Source organism: Magallana gigas, chromosome 10, assembly GCF_963853765.1.
Source record: "Magallana gigas chromosome 10, xbMagGiga1.1, whole genome shotgun sequence".
NCBI lineage: Eukaryota > Metazoa > Mollusca > Bivalvia > Ostreida > Ostreidae > Magallana > Magallana gigas.
Window position 1 is genome coordinate 7,962,093 of NC_088862.1, and position 21,663 is coordinate 7,983,755.

Sequence of the window (21,663 nt, forward strand, 5' to 3'; positions counted from 1 at the left end):
ATCACAGATGCATAAAATTTTAATACACTATAATTGATAAGACATGCAATACCTTGGGGTATATTTTTGTACCAATCGGACGTCATATTCCTGTTGAATGACGACTTTGTTTATTTTTAGCCTAAAATTTCAAACACATTTTTGTCAAAGATTTTCAGCAACCATTTATCGCAGATGCTTGAAGTTTTAACACACTATATTTGTTAAGGCATGCCATATCGTGGGATATATTTTTCTACCAATCGGATGCCAACTTCCTGTTGAACGTCGACTTTGCTTATTTTGCATATTCACATCAGAGCGGGTGTATAAGTGGTGAGCATTGGCTCACAAATATCTTGTTTTTTACCATTGAATCTACCAATTCAGCATTTCAATGCTTTTCTTTTTTTACCGTTTGCTCCATTAAAATGATTACAAAAATGCGTATGCTAAATCGTTATCTTAAATTATATCTAACTGGTCATCAGATATCTTAAGATTCTGTTAATTATCAATAAACTTCAACTATAATTTGATACCCCTGCTCTCTGCAGATATCATTCAATCTAAAAGATCAAAGGTTAAGTTTAATGTACTATTACATTATTTCATGTAGTCTCGTCCATTTCGAATAACAAATAAAATTTCAATAACACATTGTTTGCCAGTCATCAAACTTTACACAAAGGGTGGTCATAACAAGAAGATTTAATATTTTATTGAAAAACCAGTTTACATTTCACAAATTCTCAAAGAAAACCCCTAAAGTATCTTGGCTTGAAAAGGGTATGTAATGGTTATGTATACTTGCATGTGGAGAGTAAGCTTATAGGGTCAGAGTAAGCATATCTAACAAAGTTCAATGGGAATTTACATTAGAAAACTTGCAAAAACTGTTTGTTACTTGTAAACTGGTATATATCAATCTCATCAATTCTTAATCAGATGTAATCACTTCTTACGCAAAATAAAAAATACTTCTTAACTAAAAGTTAAAGGAAATTTTATCACACACTTTATAAATAATTGCATTTACATGTAATCAAATTACAATGCCAGGGCCTAAACACATATATCAGTGTAATTTTTTAGAAGACAAACAAATAATTGTCAAGTAATAAAGGAAACCGTTGGACAATACATTTATTAATATAATTTCATGAAGCAATTTGCAGGCATGAATACATTCAACTAAAACTTAGATCTGAAAAAAAAAATCATGACATGGTATAATAATTGCAAAAAACTAAAACTAAAAATTGAAACATTAAAGTGATACAAAATTACAACAACTCCAAATCTTAAGTATTCAAATGTTTATATACATGTACATGTGTATAAATTTAGTGTAACATTTAGTAACACGTAACCCTAACAAGTAACCCTGTACGTACTAAATTTTGAAATATTTATGATTATTAAATTCTATCGAATCCATTCAAAGACATCAATTACGCTACAACTGCTTTCTTGTTTATGTGTCAAACAACTTTATGCTATAATATAGATAGCTTCTGTAGATAGGCGCGGATAGTGTCGCAAGCTCTGAGAACTTCGTCTCTGGTAGATATAGGGGCAGGGCGGTCATCAGGGTGGTTGTCATCAGCAGGGGTAGCTTCGTACTCTTTGTTCATCCTGACTTCCTCTAGGATGTCTTCATCTGTCAGTTCAGCGCACGTCTGTAGTTGGTGATCGGCGTCGGTGAACTGCTGAAGGATATCGGGGTCGAGACCATGATCTTGTAGTCTTGAGAGGGGGATGTCGTTGTCGAGGTCAAAGCCATCGTCCTACTCTGTCTCTGGGGGAGGGGGGGGGCTGCTGGGAGTAAAGTCTGCTTGTCTGAAGCAGTTAGAGATGGTCTTCTCGGTGACGCTGTTCCAGGCTTGACTCAGCATGTGAAGGACATCCAAGACGGAAATTTGCGGGGTGTCTTTCCTGTCGATGGCAGAAATGTAACGCAGCAGAACTCTCTTCCTGTAGTGAACTTTAATGTTTTGGATAATCCCCTGGTCCATAGGCTGGGTTTTGGATGTCGTGTTTGGTGGCAGGAAAACGAGCTATTGACTGCAGTCCGGGAATTTTTAGGTGGGCTGGGCAGTTGTCGATGACCAGCGATATTTCCCTATTTTTTATTTTCATCTTCTTATCTAGCTGCTTTACCCAGGTTGTGATTATCTCTCCGGTCACCCAAGATTTCTTGTTGGCCATGTATTCTTCACCAGGTTGCTCAGTAAGATAGCGATGAGAGGAAACCTGACGGAAACCTGGTGGATTTCTGTGTAGCAGCCACTGATTTGGCTATCCCTTCGGGCTGAACGGGTCCTTCACCAGATTGTTCAGTGGTACTAGACAGTTTTGTAAGTACTTCTTCTGCAGTAGTCGTCATGATGGCAATGATACTGCTATGATTTAATTTTGTATATTCATAATTCACGTCTCGTCTCCTTATTATTTTCTCATTTTCACAACGTCTCGTAATCATCATAAGTCACTGTCAATTTTCATTACCGTGTACTGAAATGACCAATTATCAATCAATTATCACCATCCAGTTTTCCCGTGCCAGTTGCTGAAGGTGGAATAACAACCCTGGAAAAAGTCACTCAAATTAACAAGAAATTTTTTGATAATGAAAAATATAATTATAAATAAACTTTATAAATGTCAAATAAGCGATAAATTTGCAGATTGGGGATCAAAAATGAATTTCAAAAATAATTATCCCAGTAAGTAATGTTCAACAAAAGCCCCCTTGGGACTCGAACTCTGGATGTAAGGATCACAAGTCCGGCACTTTATCCACTCGGCTATGGAGTAAGTTACATGTTTTAGTCCATAATTTCCTTTTAGTAAAACGAAATATCGTTTCGATCAGTGTCAGCCATTTTATGATGATGTGTTATTCCACCTTAAACTCCCGTTAGACGGGTCGCGCGTCTAACGCCTGAGGTCATCTAAATGTCCACAAAAGGTGTTAATTAGGCATCGCTTGAGTTCGCACTGCCACTTCGAGGTATCAAGGGAAAATTACAATGGATTAGGTATAACATGACCGTATTTTGACTTTGAGGTTTCAAGGCTTTCGAAAGATTTAAAGTTCGAGAAATCAAGGGTAGGTTTGCTTAATTATATAGCGGAAAAATCGGGACCGGCGACTGACTTGGAGCGATCAAGAACTTCGAGAGATTGAAGTTCGAGCCATGGAGAGTTACCTGTATGTACATTATATGGTATTACTTAATTATTTTCTAACAATTTCAGATTAGAAATGATAGCTAAAAATCTCTTGCTTTCTTTCTCTCTGTGATCTTTCTTTCTCTCTCTTAATTTCGTATTAAGTGAATTCGTGAATTGCTTCTTAAGTAGATTATAACAAATAAAAAATACAGTTATTTATGTTGCATACAGTAAAGATACAAATGACAGCAACAATGAATACCATTAGATGAAAACATTGATCATCATATGCATTCATTTAATTAGAAGCTGATGATGCATATGGTATGCTTGAAAACAAGCACCTTGACAAAGATATACCATACACTTGTCACATCAATAAATAGCATCTTTCCTTCTTTTGCACACCATTTACACATTCAACGAGGTCGCTCTAGCTTTATGCTGTGATGCTCACTCAAACCTGCTGAAGCTAAAGTAAATACCCAGCTAAATGTAATACATTTATAGTGTAGTATACAATTTATTGAAAATGTTGAGTTGTTCATCGCATTCAACACAATCTGTAAAATTAGTATCAATTCATGAGAGAGAGAGAGAGAGAGAGAGAGAGAGAGAGAATATCAAGCTGATGGTTTGGTTATTCCACTGATTTAACAATATGAAGATAGATTACATTGGGTTTATTTGACGGTATAATTAAAACTGGCTCAAAAACCATTTTACTTTTACGTCAGTAGCTAATGAAATATCTTTCTGCAAAATATTTTAACATATCATCAATGTTATCATATGAATATTCAGGATTAGTTTATTAGTATATTGCTGTGTATGGTATAATTAACACAGTGCTTGTATTTAGTAGTAAAACATGTTGTGTTACAGTAAAAAACTAAACTAAATAAGAAAAGTTTCATACATGTATATTATTACAAAGGACCCAATTGGAAATAAGCTATCGAGCTTTCATGGGTTCATGTATTCTGGTATAATATCTATTTTTTTTTTGAAATTATAATCATTTAATATTTGAAACACAGTATGCAAACTATGTGTGTTGATATGTTTGATGACATAGTACCAAATCAATCTATCTAACAAAAATTTTGATTAGGTGAATTCAAAATAAATATATAGAATATAAATTACATTATTTCTAATAATAGGACTGGACTAAGGTTCAAGCTCATTCATTGCTAGATTATGTATTCAATCCTTTATTAAAAACCTACCTAAGTATGAGTATATAAAATGGTAGCAATTTAGAAAATCAGTCTTTTCACTATATTTCTGATACTTTGGACTGTAATTTTTAAGACAGAAAATGTGTTAGCAGAAAAGTTGAGATTATATAGTATGCTATTAAAACAGGGAAGTTATTTTCTTTTAAAGTCGGACACTAGAAGGTTATCCTATTAAAAGATACTTTAAAAAAAAAAAATTAAGGAGAATTTAAAGTCCACTTTTCATATTTGCTGAAGATTGGAGCTCAAAAGGGATAACAAGAGCAATCATTCTATTTATGGAAAAGGAACGACTTTTTCGGGAAATTTTTAATAGACTTTAAGTCAAGTTATTCAATGTATAACAACTACATTTTGTACATAATAAACGAATGGTCCTTTATTCTTAATCATGATATCATTTTGAAGGTGTTATCAAGTAAAGATACTCCACCAAAGGAATTTTCAACATTTTGAACATGGTCTCATCTAATCACTCCTTGAATTTTGCATTGAAGTCTATGGGCAACATATGTTTTATTAGGGCATTGTAAAAAAGTAACTTAAAATTTGTAAAACTCTCTTGATTAAAACATGCACAAATTTTCTCTATATTAAAACATGAAATAAAATGAATCATTTACCGCAGATATTTTCACAAAATTTAACTCCGTATGTGTTGTCTGTCATGTGAATTTTGTTCAATTCGCTCTCATATTTATCTAGCAATACATATTTAAGTAATGTAAAATGATTCAAAATTGTTCAATATCCCTTCACTATACATTGAATACCTTCAGTTGTTGAATGTCATTAAAATACCCCCCCCCCCAACAAAAAAAAAAATATTTGATACAACCGTATTCATATCTTTATTAAATTCAATGCGGACACACATTTGTAAACATATTAACATCAAAATAAATAAATGAACAGTAACTGAAACTTAAACTTAATCATATTTATTACATACATCTTCAAAGATCTAGACAATTACATCAGGTGTTAAATGCTTTCTTTAAAAGACTGATATCTACCTTTATAAGTAACGAAAACTTGCAAAATGTAGTCGACGGAAGTAATTAGAACTCTTGATAAATCACTAATTGCAACCTTTTATAATAATTTCATGACCATTTCTATTTAGAGGACTGATAAATTATTGTATTTGCAGCATCTGCATTTTAATTCTAACCCTAACCCATAAGGGAGTACATTGGGGAGTGACTAGCTTTTAAAAACGTTCAATAATCTTATGTGTAGATTTATTGAGTGTACAGACTGTAGCTACTACCATGTTATTGATATGGAGCAACATTTTCTTATAAGAGGGCCTTTTGCACCATACAATTTGTGCAACAAGTACTATACTATTGTTTTTAGCAGTAAATCATTGTTGCTACCAGAGTTGGGGTCAATTACTTTGAAAAGTAATTAATTACTTTCAAATACATTGACAATTTTATCAATTATTTGCAATTACAATTACATTGAATTTTTAAAATGTAATTAATTACTCTCAATTACTTTGATAAATGTAATTAATTACATTTCAAATACTTTATTAGTTTTATTTTTTTAAATCTTGAGAACATATACATATATTAACAGCATTAAGATATACAGAGCTTTATGTATGGTTATGTTTTTAAAGGTTGTATAGGTGAGTTCAGATCAGATTTCTTGAAAATTTCTAGAAATTTTTTTTTTAAATTAAATTCATTAAGTACCATTGAGTTCATTTTTGGTTCTGAATAATATTTTCTCTATAGTGAATTAATTTTTATTCACATATTTAAACTATGTTTATTCAGAAAGTAAAACTTTTGGCAGTACAGCATACATGTATAAATAATAATTGTCACAAAAATGAGATATGTTGACTCCTTTAAGTCTAAAATCAATGGGGGTTCTTGGGTATTAGAGGAGTTTACACCTCCACAAAATTAGATCTTTACCTATTGCCCTGGGCAGTGTGTTATGCTGTAAAAACATATTAAACATTATGGGACATTTAATTATTGTATAAACAAAAGTCCATGCCAAACATGTATGAAATCTATTTATCATTATAAGACACCTTTTTATATTTTAAACTTGGAAAAAAAGTAATTGAGATGTAATTGAAAAGTAATTGAAAATACACAATATTTTTGGAATGTATTTAAATACATTCAATTACTTGTAATTGAAGACAGACTCAATTACAAATTACTTTCAATTACTTTGAAAAATGTAATTAATTACACTCAATTACAAATACTTTTTTCAATTACCCCATCCCTGGTTGCTACGTGTACTTCTTCGGAGGATTTCCAATTTATAGATGTATCTGTCTTTGACCTTTGTTAAACCTGTTGCATTTGAACATGTGGGCTTAGTAAAAGCGCGTATTTCCTTTTTTTTCAAATCTGTTTACACTAATTTTGTATCACAACAGTAATTCACATACAGCTTACGTCAAAAATAGACTGAGGAAGAATAATTCATCTAAAACACTTTTCTGGCGAATATCAATGAATTTTCCTGCTTTTCATTTAAGAAAATGTAAATATCTCAATAATTTCTCGGTTTATTGTATCACAAAGTGATCATGACAACCAATCAAATGAAAATTGATATCATATAGAGCAGGTATTAATTAAAACTAAGTGTTTTCTTTTAAATTTGATTTGTTTGAATAACTCGAATGGTGTCCTGTAAGTTTATTTCAAATGGCAAGATAAAGTACAATGATGTAAAACTTTCAAATAAGCACTTTGAAAATGATGAAAAAAAAGACTGTAACATCCTGCAAGACAAACAAACCTTCTGAACAAATATGTGGCTATTTCAATGCCGAATTTCCTTTATATAAAACACGCTTATATAGATGTAAAGAAAGAAATCTTTTTTCGTTAAACCCCAAATATTTGTTAACTTCAAGATTTAATTTTTTATGACATTTGCTTTTTTAATTGTAAGTCAAAAACACAGCCGTATTATTTAATACCATTAATTACCTAAGAACGTAGCATTTACTTTTCTTCGGACCCGCAAATTTATAGGATTTAATTATCAAAGGAATCAGAAGTTATGATATAAGACAGTGCACCTACGATGTAATGTAACTATCTATTTCTCTATCAAAAGAATGGAAATCATGCAGAAATAAGTTGATTATTGGCTGTTATATTCACCTAACCGAGGACGTTTCGAATATTATTGAAATATTTACTAATTCCCAAGTTGAAATATTTGCCGAACTTTAAGTATGTAGACAATGAATTTTTAGAGACGTTTACGAAACAATTGACCTTGCATCATATTTTATGCAATAGCTATTCCAAATACAATTCGCAAATGATCAGTACTGCAGTTGCCATAAAAGGGTTTATTGGCTTTTAAATATTTTTTTATTTGTCTTCCAATAGTCCTAGACATCTTGTTATTTCAATATAAAACATCTCTAGCTAATGAGCTGTAGGTATTTGAATCTTTTAAATACAGGTTAGATACATGGTTTATTTTATATAAGATATATATTTTCAATGACCTTGCGTCATATTTTGAGTAATAGATGATTCCAAATACAATTCGCAAATGATCAGTTCTGCAGTTGCCATAAAAGGGTTTATTGGCTTTTAAATATTTTTTATTTGTCTTCCAACAGTCCTAGACATCTTGTTATTTCAATATAAAACATCTCTAGCTAATGAACTGTAGGTAATTTTAATCATTTAAATACAGGTTAGATACATGGTTTATTTTATATAAGATATTTTCAAGCAGCAAATTTGTCCAGTGTCGAATCTAAAAGATCACACCTCTTAAAACATGTTTTTAATATGTCAGAAGTAAATGAGATTGGCAGATATTTCCTATTACAATCTGTTTGTGTGGTCCTGTCCTTTGCTCGTGTTTTATTGAATTTACAATATTAGGATAACATGGAATATGAAACAGTATTAAAATATTTTTGGAAAAGTTTCATGTAATTAATGTCAAGTATCATATGTTGAGTCAGTAGTAATAAATGACATAGGATTAAATGCTTATATTTTGTTGTACTGTTTTTATGTTGAAAAAATGTTCAATATAAACCTAAACTGGTTTGTTGTTTAGAATTAACAACTATGCTATTCAATTCGAATTTAACAATGCACATCTCTGTTTTACGTTTGTCACAATATTTCAACAAACTGGCATGTGTGATTAAAGAGTAGGTAGTGAGAAAACTCTTAAATAATGAAATATTTGTAGCATGAAGTTTTGGGCTGCCATGATTGAGTTCAATCAGTGAAAAGAAGGTTGATAAAAAAAATAGACTACTTAACTTATTGGCCCCCATACGATATGAGTGCAAAAGGAGGTGCCATAATGATTATTCTCCCTATTAATTTTCTCTAACCCCGACATTTCATTTCAAACACATCAAAAATCTAATACATACTAACTAAAATGGGCTGTATGTTAAATCAACAAAACATCGATAGCTAGTTTGATTGATGCTTATTAAAAACTGAAATGTCATAGTTCTACAGTCCTGTTTGCCGAGCCATGTTTGACAATTTCTTTGCGTAATCAAGTACATATTACTTACTATTGCGTTCATGTATTTATAGATGTGGTGTTTCCTCCATTTATACACGCATATCAATTACATTATTTTAAAATTTTTCTTAATTTTTATTTTTTATGATTCCATTCGTTTTCATTTCATATTCTAGTACTTAATATTCTTAGTACTAAAGTTTTAAAAAGTAAAGTATCTTATCTTATAATGGCAATTGAAAGTGTCCAGAGTCAAGACTTTACGTTTTATCTAATCAAACTACTCTGCTCATTTCAAATAAAAACGAACTTGTAAGCTGTGCATCTTATTAGGATAAATGCTATTGGTAGGACACTCACATTTCCCATGCTGAAACGCCTAGTGTAGTGTAGGAAGGATGACATCATGTCTAAAATTTTCCCGTTGTTGTATTTTGACATAACTTCCTTGTTTCAAAGCGCAGCAAATGCTGATGAAGGAATATCAAATGTTAAATATCCATATACAAGGAGTTATAATGCTGCATCTAAAGATTCTAATAATTTTCGAAATCATAATATTATGGGGATCTTTCAGCTTTGGTAAGTGTTAATGTTAATGTTCTTACTACTAAAGGTTCTTCCTTTGCTTAGCGAGTGAGATAAGATAATATTGATGGCAGAAACAGAAATATCGAAATAACATAAATATGTTCAAATACAAAATGAAAAAGGCAAATTTGATATCATTCAATACTCCCATACTCTAAAATAACAAAAATATGCAAGTTTAATTTTTTTTCATTTGTAGTTCAAGGAATTCCCGGGGACAAAGCTTTAATTATTGGAGCGTTGAAACCTCCGTCCTTCATTTCCATCAAGGAAATACCAAACAATTCTGCGAGTTCTTTTGATAATTTTACACTTAAATTTACACCGGAAATCCCTTTAATCTTCAGTTTGGCATCTGATCCAAAGAACTCGGTAGTTTTTGCAGCCATTATGAATGGTATTTATATTTTCAAGAATATTTCTATTTTGCAAAACTCTGTGATAGAATTGCCAACTGAGTACAGAGGTAGATCTATAGCATATGGACAGATCGCATTTGACTTTGTATCAAACAATATGTATTGGTGCGATTCCTTGCTAAAATGGATTGCTATGAAACCAGCGTACAGTTTCAAGAACACGATATATAAAGTCATAATTCACAAGGACTTGGTTCTACCCGAAGGGCTGGCTGTGGATCCAGAGGATGGGTAACGATCTATTACAGCACACAAAATCATGTTGATATTTAATTGCAAATTTTAAAAAAAAAGTAATGAGATTTTTTTTGTTCTCAGATTAATATTTTTTTCTGACAATGATCACAATGCACGGATCGAGAAAGCTTTCTTAGACGGTCAAAACAGAGTGAGCATTGTATACAAAGGACTGTCAAAAGTTTCGTCCCTAACTGTAGACACAGCAAACAATAAACTCTACTGGGCAGATTCAAGTAGACTCACCTTGGAGGGCTGTAATTACGATGGGTCAAACAGAAGAGTGATAAGACGCTTGAACGATGTGTTAGTGTCAGGCTTAACTTACCACCAGGTACCTCCTAGATATTGAGGATCAAAGTATCTAACAACGGATGTCTATTAACCATTAAATTTAATGTAACAATGTGTCAAACACATGTTTAAATCGATAGTAATTTAATATTCACAAATATGTTAGTGATAAAAAAATGTCTTAAATTCTTGGAAAAAACCCAAAACCTTTAAATACCAAAAAAAAAAATCTTGCAAAATTTATCGTTCATTCAAAATTACTTACCCAGCTTTGAACAATTAGGATTGACAATTGCTTTAGTTTTTGTTTTTGACTTATTCTTAAATAACAATTGTATAAAACTGATTCGTATTTTAAATTTTATTTTATGAGAATACCCTGCATGCTGTTAGTTCTTCGACTAATTTGATGTTCGGAGTAAATACAACATCTGGGTATCTTCTTTACTCACGAAAACTTCCTACCTTACAACCTTATGCAATAACTGTGTATGACAACGAGCCCCCAGTTACCTTTAACGGTAAGACATTTACTTTATTGAAAATATTGTTTAAAAAACATTGAAAACTGAGCTTGTGAACTGATTTGAATATGCATATGAACACTTGACTGCTTTAGATGCAAGTCGAAAGTTGTTCCTTTCTTAGGAAACAAATATTGTTTGCAATGTTTACCATTTACAGATCCATGTTCAACGCTAAACTGTCAGCACATGTGTGTCAACACGAAATCAGGACCTAAATGTTTGTGCTCAGAAGGTTTTGATCTCAATAGTGATAACAAAACCTGTACAGGTGGGTTTTTTTAATTTTAATGTTGTTTTTTTTTGCGTATTCAATCTGATTAAAATCAGCCGGTTTGTCATTTTTACTCATATTTTACTTTGCTAAATGATAGGGCTTCGTCTTTTGATTCGACACCATCTGTGTTTTCTGTAATTATATTTTACTTTGTGAACATTCGTATATAATTTGCATTGGCATGTATTATGGGTTTTTTTTCAGATGCCTCCATCTTTTATGAAAAGGGCTTCATCGTTAGCAACGCCTCAATGTTTGTCATGCATGAAATAATTGCAAACGGCCAGAAGGTGCAAGATAACATCATTAAATACATACCCGGTACCATTATTGAGTCGATGGCTCTTGATTCAAATTTAGACATCATTTACTTCGTGGATGGCAAAAGCAATTCGTTAAAAAAATATAACATCAGATCAAATCAACTTATCACTTTAATCTCGATTTCGGCTTCAACAGGTAATATTTACATTTTTTCTATAACAAGAAATCTTTTATGGTAGTTCGACTCAACAATATATCATGTATTGGGTGTATCAAATCTCTATTCTGAAAAATGCTTTTACAATCAAAGTATCTACATGACCTCTCTATTGTATTTTAAGAATTTTCTTTTTTACACTTTATTTGTTCTTCTGTATCATACTTTGTAAGATCGAGTTTTAGCATAATGTGATATAACCATTCATAGACATATAGACTAAATGTACAAATTTGAAATGTTAGTCCTGCATATTTCATATCTTTTTTTTATTAAATATCAAAGAATCCTGAGGTTAAAGCTAATATTTTGGAAGAATTTTCAAAAATTGAAATAAACAATGAATATGCTTTATCAAAACAAAAACTTAACACTTATTTATTAATTACACACTTTATTTTGAGTTAGATGATATCAAATACCAGCACGTTAACCCAATTCACAAACGTAAATAAAACAAATTTCTTTTTATATTGAATAATTGAATTCTGTTTGTATTTGAACATGGTTAAAATGCTACGAAAACCAATATTATTTGATATATTTTTTTTTTTTTTTTATAAAAAATCAGAATGTAGAGACTTTTATAATACCTCAGCAAAAATGCTTAATAGCTTAAAATGTATTTAATGGTACGATTGTAACACTTAAACATATTCTTTATGAATTAATGATATAAAATATTGGTGTGATGAGCCTCCTTGACTATAACTCTAATTAACTCTTCTCTCTATTTTACATCTTTTTAAAAACATTTCCTTGTGCTATGCATCGTATTGCATTGGGATAGAGAAATCTAACATGTTAACAACTGTTTCATACAGATTTGATTTTTGACTGGATAGCAAATCTCCTTGGATGGATAGAGCCAAGGCGGTCAAGCATACGGTCTTTCTCAGTCAACTCGCAGATCACAGATACCATATATTCTAGCCTTCAAAACCCCGAATCTTTAACCATGGATCCATATACTGGGTAAGGAGCAGAATTAACGTATCACTTTAAAAGACGAACATCTTTTCACAATTACTTAAAACTATTTGGTATTTCTTGCTCGTGCAATTTTTAGACATTAAGTAATTTATAAATACATACATGTATATGTGTAGACTTGTTTCAACACATATATAGAAATAAGTAAAGATTATGTTTCGAATATTTATCTCTATGAAAGGGTCTTGACAAGACGCATATCTGGCTTGTTAGGTCAGAATAGGTCTTTTCCGTTATAAATTTGAGCAATGACATAGAATTCGCTTTTATCTCCTTTTCCAGTCAATACTTGATCACATATACCATTACTATAGTGAATATTCTCGAATGGGGTACGAAGTCAATCTCCTCAACCTTTTTATAATCTTCACTATTGCTCTGCATCCACAGTTTCAGTTTCTAACATTATTTTATATAAATTGCGATTAAATAACCGAAGGTTGCGTTACAGGTTATTGCATAATATGTTACATTAAACACTATATTTCACTTGGATTTATAAATACTGTAATTGGTTACGAGCGATTTTCCCCTACAAAGTAAACAAAACCTCAAGAAGGATATTCTTAGTACGTATTTATAGCTTTTTTTCTAAATTGCTTACCATGTGTACATGACTTGTGTAAAATTTAGTTTAACTAGGTAGAATAACGAAAATGTCTTCCGTTTGTTTTTTTGCAAATGATATCACAGAATATCGATAAAATTTCAGAATAACTATAACTAGCAGATGATGAAAAAATATATTTAACTATATCAAAAATGGGCGTGACAATGATTTTATCAAACAAGTTTTCTTATGATCAACAACTGGGCTTCTTTAATGCATTACAAAATATTGTTCGTTTGTAAGTCACTTGTAATAGAATTTACGAGTCTTTTGGCCCAGGTTTGAGGAATTTGATCCCTAAAAATAACTAATTACATTATAAATAGGCATGGCACTAATTTTGTGAGATAGTTAGTGTGCAATAAATAATTTGCTCTAATATTAAAATACAAAATAATGAGTTTTTTAAGATTATTTGAAATTGATTTTACAAGTATTTTGGCCCCTAACGTAAGGAGCGAGTCCCATTTTCCCGAGATCTTAATTACGTAACAAATGAGCGCGGGAATGTTTATTGAGATCCCTCTTAATTTTGATCGTCTTCGGTTTGTAATTGCGTGTACGAGTCTCCTGGTCCCTGATTAAAGGGAGCTTTCGCTTTTTCTTGATATCATACAATAGTAATTGCTATTACGCCAATATAATATTATTGGTCATTTTTGAATATTGGAGGGGCCAGACCTTTTATTCCTTAATTGGTAAGACATTGGTGTTTCGGTTGGTTGAATCGATTTGTATCATCACTACGGACGTATAGATAATTCAATATAAGATGTTCAACTTCAAAAAAGTAGTGAAATCAGCTAAAACAATCTAACGTACATGTTTGCACTTACTAGTCGTAATTAAAAGTCCTTTTTTAGTGAACTATATTGGATTGTTGGGGCCCCCGAGAAGTCGATTGTTCGTGGATCATGGACCAGGAATGCGCCAAAAGTTTTGATATCGGCAGCAAACCTAAATTCTCCGAGATCTTTACAATATGACGTCACTAGTCAAAGGTTAACATGTTTGATGGCTTGCGTAGTTTTTTATGCATTAATATTTGTTTTAACAATTATTAAATTGGCTGTATTACTGGTATGCTTTTCCATTCTAGGCTCTACTGGCTGGAGCACACATTTATTAAAAGCTCAAAGACAAACGGTTCTGATATCAAAAGCCACATCAACACAAAAGGAGCAAAAAAGATCTTCGCATACAAGGTGTTTTAATGACGTCGTATGCATTCTCTAAACATCAAGTGAACATATTTCCCTGCCTTATATTACTTTTACAGGATGAAACTCTGCCATTTAGTCAACTGAATTTTAACATTCAGTCACATTTCGGTTAACTGAATGGCAGAGATTCATCATGTGCTTATGATATCATCTTCTTTATTGTAGGGGTACTTTGTTTGGATAAATGAGGATGATCTTCACTTCCATATTGCCAATACCTTTCAAGCGGAGTATACATTACCGACATTACAAAACCCGAGAGATGCTGCTGTATTTGATTCTTCTTTGCAAGATGACAAAAGAGGTTTAACGATTTAACATATTAAAATGATCAATTTTAAATACATACACATCGCTAAAAATTGTAGATTGTAACATATGCATACTTTCTTTTTTAATATTTAATAAAGATAATAAATCACTAGTCATTCAATGCAAAAGCATACATATACAAGCACAAGCACAATATATCAATATACAGATATAAGTGGGAATTTATATATATATATATATATATATATATATATATATATATATATATATATATATATATATATATATATATATATATATATATATATATATATATATATATATATATATATTTATGTTATAATTAATGAATTCATTTTTTATCATTTATCTTTTGTTCGTATTTCTGTTAAATTCTGTATAAAGGACTGTAACTTTTTATAATGTAAGTGTCATACAACAAGTATAAGGGTAAAATGATTGAGACATTTGTTACTTTTTAGGTCACTAGAACCAAAGTTCAAGTGAGCTTTTCTGATCACTCGTTGTTTGTCCGTCAGTAAACTTTTCACATTTTTTACTTCTGAACTATTGGGCTAGATTTAACCAAACTTAGTAGTAACCATTCTTATGGGAAGGAGATTCTAAAACGTTAAAATAAATGGTAAACCCATTTTAAAAAGGATATATTTGCGAAACGGTGAAAATAGGGCGCATGTCTTCAAAAAAATTCTTCTCAAGAAGCATTGCACTAGAAATACCAATAGTGAAAACCAAAGCTTGTCTGTATAAAAAAGATTCTAAATTTTGAAATCCATGACCGTTGGACTAATACTGGGGCCCGTAGATGGATTTAAAGTCTAACATAGAAATATCAAGGGAAAATGTTTAAAAATCTTCTTATAACCTACAATGCTACAATTTCTGAGATTACTATGATAATCCTTATATATTGTAAATTCTATATTGTTTTATTTGTGGCCCTAACCTATTACTGGTGCCTTTTGTTTATTGCAACGAAGACATTTTAGCAAATGTTTGAATGAATGCAGGTACCTGTCATATTCTAAATGGAGGATGCGAAGAAATCTGCCTTTCAGTAGAAAATGGTCGTAGATGTGAGTGCGATATCGGCCTAAAACTTCAACCTGATCAGAGCTGTGACAGCGGTAAGCAATGTATGCTATATATAACACTGCACTACAACGTACATGTATGCGGGTCTTACACGTACTTGAAACATTTAAGGAGGCTGTGTGGTCAACAATTAACCATCAGGTCTGAATGTGACCGAAAGGAAATGGAAATTAGCAAAATTGCATAGTTCTGCCATTAAGTCGACTTTCTAGACCATTCAGTCACGTTTCAGTCAAATGAATGGCACCTGTTTATATTGATTTGGTTGTTTGTCTTTGGATTATATCTTTTATTATTTATTTATTGCTATACAAAAATGTATTTATGTGATAATGATTTTTTTGGGTGTGCTGTAGAAAATTTTCTTTGAAATTTAAATCAAACGAATAAGTGACTAAGAATAATAAAAAAACGCTTTAGTTCGAATTAAGAAAAAATATTGTAAATTACTAAGTATTTGTATTCTATTTTGTCCCCAAAACAATAAATTTTAATTAATTCTATTTTTTGCCTTATAGATTTATTTTCATCAAACTTTATATTAGTAACCGACTTCTCCCATGGACGAATTCTACTAATTGATCTTCAGAACGGAACCGTAGTAAAACTACCGCTATCAGTAAATAAAGCAACAGGATTAGCATTTGATAAGTCGACGATGAAACTCTTCTTTTCTGATAATTCGACAAAAACAATAACTTCAACAGCGTTACACGGAAGAGATACAGAAGTATTCTACACACCAGGTATAAAAGTTAAATGTGGTGTTGACTTTCATGAATCCTGAAGGTAATTCCGATTCAAAATCTGATTTTTCTGTCTTTGTAGGATTTTGATATACATCAATTTGATTACATTTTGTTAATTTCGCTTCACTTAGAATTTTTGGTTTTTTTTATTTCCTTCTAGCTTTATATCCACGTTTAAACAATATTTCTTTCATCTGTTTTCAGAGTTTTGTATAGTTTAATCTCAATGTTATTATCACTAGTCGATTAAGTTTGAATTTTCAGGCTTTGCTTACGCTGCAAGTCTAGACATCGATTACTCTACGGGGAATCTGTACTACACTGCTGTAGGACCGACTGCATCTCAGAGTTACATTGGAGCAGTTCACAGAGCCACAGCAATCCACAAGACTCTACTTAACAACATTGGCATCCCACATGATATAACTCTCTGTTCTTCAAAAGGGTAATTCTTTATATAAAGTGCACTAGTTGTTTAATTACATGTCAGACGTTGAATACTGCAAATGCATTAACAAATTCATTCACTTATTTTGTAAACAAATCTCTTGATTTGCTTTAGATATTTCTTTTGGACGGAAATTGGAAACAAGGCTAAAATTGGTAGAGCAATTATGGACGGAACAACCCCAAGCTACATTGCAACAAGAGGAATAGAAATGCCAAATGGCTTAACTGCGGATTGTTCAGGTAAAGTTTGCACACCATCAGGAAATACTTTTTTCAACTTCAATAACTATTTTCTTTTATTTATCTTGCTTACTGCTGAACGTTGTATCATTTTAGCAAGCCGGTTGTTTTGGACGGATGGGTTTTTAAATCGCATCGAGTTCTCAGACTTTAATGGTGAAAATCGTCATGTTCTGGCATCTGACAGTGACGCTTTTATCAATGATATTGTGATTCAAGGAATGTACCTATTCTACACTGCATGGAATCGACAGTGAGTTCATTTTTCTACAAGCATAATATATTAAAGAATACAGAAAGAAAAACATAAAAGATAATTCTTTAAAAAAAGTAAATATGACAAAGATGGGAAAAAAATTATAAATAGATGGTGACCTGTGAACAAACAGCAATGTTTTTGTTTTACAGAAGTATCACTAAAATTGATAAGATAACGGGATCAACAGTTCAATTTATGTCAGATCATCCAGAGTTTGGACGACTTGACAGCTTAGATGTATATGCAGATGAGATACGAGACGGTAAATTATGAAATACATTCGTACTTTATATGTAGTTACTGAAGCAAATTGTAATATTTAATGCTGTTTTCTGTGTTCCTGGAAGTGTCATACATCTTAAACAAGTACGTGAAAAAAATATTTTTAATAAAAAACGAACAAAAAACAAACGAAAATCACAGGGTTTTTTTTTCAAAACCACCCTGATACTTTTTCCCAATTATGTATGATTCAAAAAACGAATTTCTAAACTACTTAAATTAATGCAGTATTAGAATTATATCTTGTGTTACTTTACATGACATCAAGATTTTAATTCTTGATTGATATTAAAAACAAAATTTGGGACAGACACAACATAGATGACAAAAAGAAGTAAGATAAATGTCAAAGCTCGTTATCACTATTACGTTATCACGTCGTCGTTTTCAAATTGTAATTGTTTTCTATTAAAAACTCACGTGGGACTTCATAAAGTTTAGCCTCAAATAGTTTGATTGAATTTGTGATGATCAACATGATTAACAATTGGATCACGGCTGAAATTTAGGTTATTACACATTTTTTTTGTAGTAAGTTCAAACTGTTCTATCAAAAATGGATTATGCAGTACGTTCTGTTTTCCAACTCCAACTGGAAGAACATGCGGTTGTCAAGACAATGTTAATCTCCAATCAGATCAAGTAACATGTGAAGGAGGTTAGTTATGTTCTAAATACATAATAGTGAAATATCAAAGTCATATAAAAAAAACAACTTTAAAATACAAATAAGTCCGTTTGCAAGCAACAAAGTCCGAAAAGTTTAGGCATTGACTTTTTTTATATTTATAATTTTAAAGTGGTTCGATGTCAAACTCTGCAGCGGAATTTGAATTTTACTGATTGCCTTCCCTACCCCGGACAGTCATGTTACGTCAATTGTAAAACTGGATTTCAACTAGTTATCAACAGAACTGTTTCATGTGGATCTGACGGGCAGTGGATACCTTCAACAGACAAAATTTGTAAAGGTATCATTTCCACAACAAATATTGTCAAACATATGGTCCGTGTACTTATGTATTGATTTTTAGAGTAAGTGCTTTTACAGTATTGGGGAACAAACTTTAATAGATTTAAATAAAGTGTTATTGTTTTGCATACAAAAAACATCTCGATGTCTTTTTAATTAGTATTTGATTTTGTCATTTTATCATTCCCTCTTTCACGCTCTCTCTCTCACCAAAGGGACAAATATATACATACAAACAAACAAAAAAGCTGCATGAAATCTCAACTTTACTTATGTCAGAACAAATTGTTGGGAAAATATACTTTGTGTAAATGAGAAAGGTGTGCGAAATATTAAAAAAAACCGCACGCACCATCTTAGTAACAATTGAAATACATGCAATTATAATTGAGGGGTTTTGCAGGACTGAGACGTTAATTGTAAACGAAACGAATAACATATTTTCAAATATTCGGCACGAATCAGAGAACCATCATTTCACATAATAAAGTCAGATTTTTCTTTAATCACAATAGCAATAACTGAAATGCTTTAATGACATCTTTTTAAAAAAAAAATTCATCATCTAGTTATGGAAAATATTATAATGCCAGGTAAAGACAGTTGCAACAATAATTTACATCTTTAACAATATGTAAAACCCCATCTATGTATGGACTAATCGTACTGCTTTGTTTTCGTAGGGAAAGAGTCCACCTCTGAGGCAAGACAGTCGGGTATGATTTACATTTACATGAATGCTGTGTTGTCTGCAGTTGGTGCTATTGTTGTTTCCATGGTTATAGTGGGATTTACATGTCTGATGAAAAGAAAAATCAATAACACAAGGTTTGAACATAATATAAGTATATTCTTCTATATTTTTATCACATGTTTTGTTTTAAAAACCTGAGTATTTTTTTTTTATTTAGTTTGACGCCATTTATCTTAAATGAAGTTTATCAAAAAATATGACAGCTCGTTCTTGTGTCAGCATTAAAAAAATATTGATAAATTACAATTTCGTATACTATCAATACAAGTAGCATGCTGATACAATAATATTTATCATTCTTATTTTTCATTTCTATAAAGATTTAATTTGAAATGTATGACGTTATTTATTCCTTCGGATCTAAATGTTTAGCTTCATTTTTATTTAAATACATTCGCTTCTTCTCCGATATACTACCTGTGTGCTCACAACAAATATTCCAACATATTTTCTGATACTTTGTTGATGATTTAGTTTTCTATAATATTCGTTCAGAAAAACGGCTAAAACACCCTCCTCGAACACAAGACATGATACCACATCTACGTTCGAGAGTCATGGATATATCAGTGCTGAAGAGGAACATTACCATACCATAGATCCTGTCTATGATACAATGCATGATGGGTATAACGAACCAAGGAACCCATACCTTGTTGTATTAGAATAAAAATGTGATTACTATTGAAAGAAAAAGGTCGATGAAAAAGGCATTTTCCAATATAGAAAATGACCCGGTTTACAACAATTGAAACATGAACTTGTTTAAAACATTTTTAAAATAGAGAAAGAAACACCCTAAAATACGGGAGAGAAGCGGATTTATTTTGTTTTGTACACTTTGACTATTAAGAATGTCTAAAAGAATAAATGTTGGACTTTTTCATACAAAAGTTATAAATGACTAAAGCCAAAATAGTTTTCAAATCTTATCATTTTATATCCAGCTATAATTATAAATCATTTGGAAACAACGCGAAATGCTCAAAATGCTATTTCATATTGTTATTCAGTTAGTTAAAGCAAAACAGACACTTTTTAATTACCGTATTTAGGGAGTACACATTTCTTTATCAAACAATATAAGGGAGAAAAAAAAGGCAAATTTAAGAATAGAATACTTGGTTTGGCTTTAAAACAAAATACAATGTAGTAATGATTATAGAAATTCTATGTCTTGATTGATAGCTAATCTAGAAGTCCTGCACAGGAAGTGTTGACCGGTTACAAGTACAATGTACAAGTATATGCGTATTTTCAGTTGCATAATCATAGCAACCGAAATGCAGACTTGGAAAATGATATGTAAACATCTGCATAAAGGTTATCAGTGCTTGCTTTTTAAATTAAATTTTCTAAATAATGCTTAGTATGTCAGTTTTATTTTTTGATACATCTACTCAAGGCTTTGTTTCAATCAAGATATAATCAATATTAGTAGTTTTAATGTTTTGAATATTATTATTATTAATTAACACCTCTAATAAGTTGGTGCAGTTTTTCTTAAAGATATCCTCTTAGATTTTCAAACTAACCATCGCAGAGTATATGTCTTTATCTAATATTCTTCCTTTTCAATATACCACCTACATATTTTCTCCTTTGATCAATTTAATAAACAATATTTATTGCAATCATGTGTTTTAATTTTATTGCAAATAACATTTAAATAATTTTTACATGTAATTGGTGTATATATATAGTCATAACTTACAGATAATGTTATGCAACAAAACATATTTAATTGATATACGAAGTTTCATTCCATTTAATGAAAAGGTATTTTAGTTACCCGATTTTAAAATCAATATGTTTTGTCACCACAGCGCACGGTAACGTTGAAAACACGATGTCAAGGAGACACATGCGTTCAATTAACAGAAAGTCAAATCCTTATATCACTTTTTTCAGTTGTGCTCTTCACCATACAATTTAATTTGACACTATATAACCTAACGTCTAATTTTTTCACATTTGGTCAAAAAACATATGTTTGTTCCGCG

General features: G+C 31.2%; 1 protein-coding gene across 1 annotated transcript; it reads left to right on the forward strand.

Moving 5' to 3' along the window:
* Positions 1–9,293: 9,293 nt before the first annotated feature.
* On the forward strand, positions 9,294–21,272 carry LOC105325698 (low-density lipoprotein receptor-related protein 4). The gene is made up of 20 exons (XM_011425368.4): positions 9,294–9,497; positions 9,706–10,156; positions 10,244–10,496; positions 10,830–10,977; positions 11,141–11,251; positions 11,462–11,716; positions 12,563–12,713; positions 14,205–14,342; positions 14,441–14,546; positions 14,730–14,868; positions 15,869–15,985; positions 16,472–16,699; positions 16,967–17,147; positions 17,265–17,392; positions 17,489–17,645; positions 17,801–17,913; positions 18,466–18,591; positions 18,734–18,904; positions 19,590–19,734; positions 20,156–21,272. Exons 1-20 carry the CDS (start codon positions 9,383–9,385, stop codon positions 20,328–20,330), a joined length of 3,408 nt encoding a protein of 1,135 aa, XP_011423670.3. The 5' UTR covers positions 9,294–9,382; the 3' UTR covers positions 20,331–21,272.
* Positions 21,273–21,663: the final 391 nt, after the last annotated feature.

What these genes read in the sequence shown, in the direction of transcription:
- LOC105325698 (XM_011425368.4), top strand. Translation starts at nt 9,383, where the DNA reads ATGCTGATGAAGGAATATCAAATGTTAAATATCCATATACAAGGAGTT. An exon ending in CTCGATTTCGGCTTCAACAG is followed by an intron (nt 11,717 to 12,562) that starts GTAATATTTACA and finishes TGTTTCATACAG; the next exon opens with ATTTGATTTTTGACTGGATA. An exon ending in ACTCTCTGTTCTTCAAAAGG is followed by an intron (nt 17,148 to 17,264) that starts GTAATTCTTTAT and finishes GATTTGCTTTAG; the next exon opens with ATATTTCTTTTGGACGGAAA.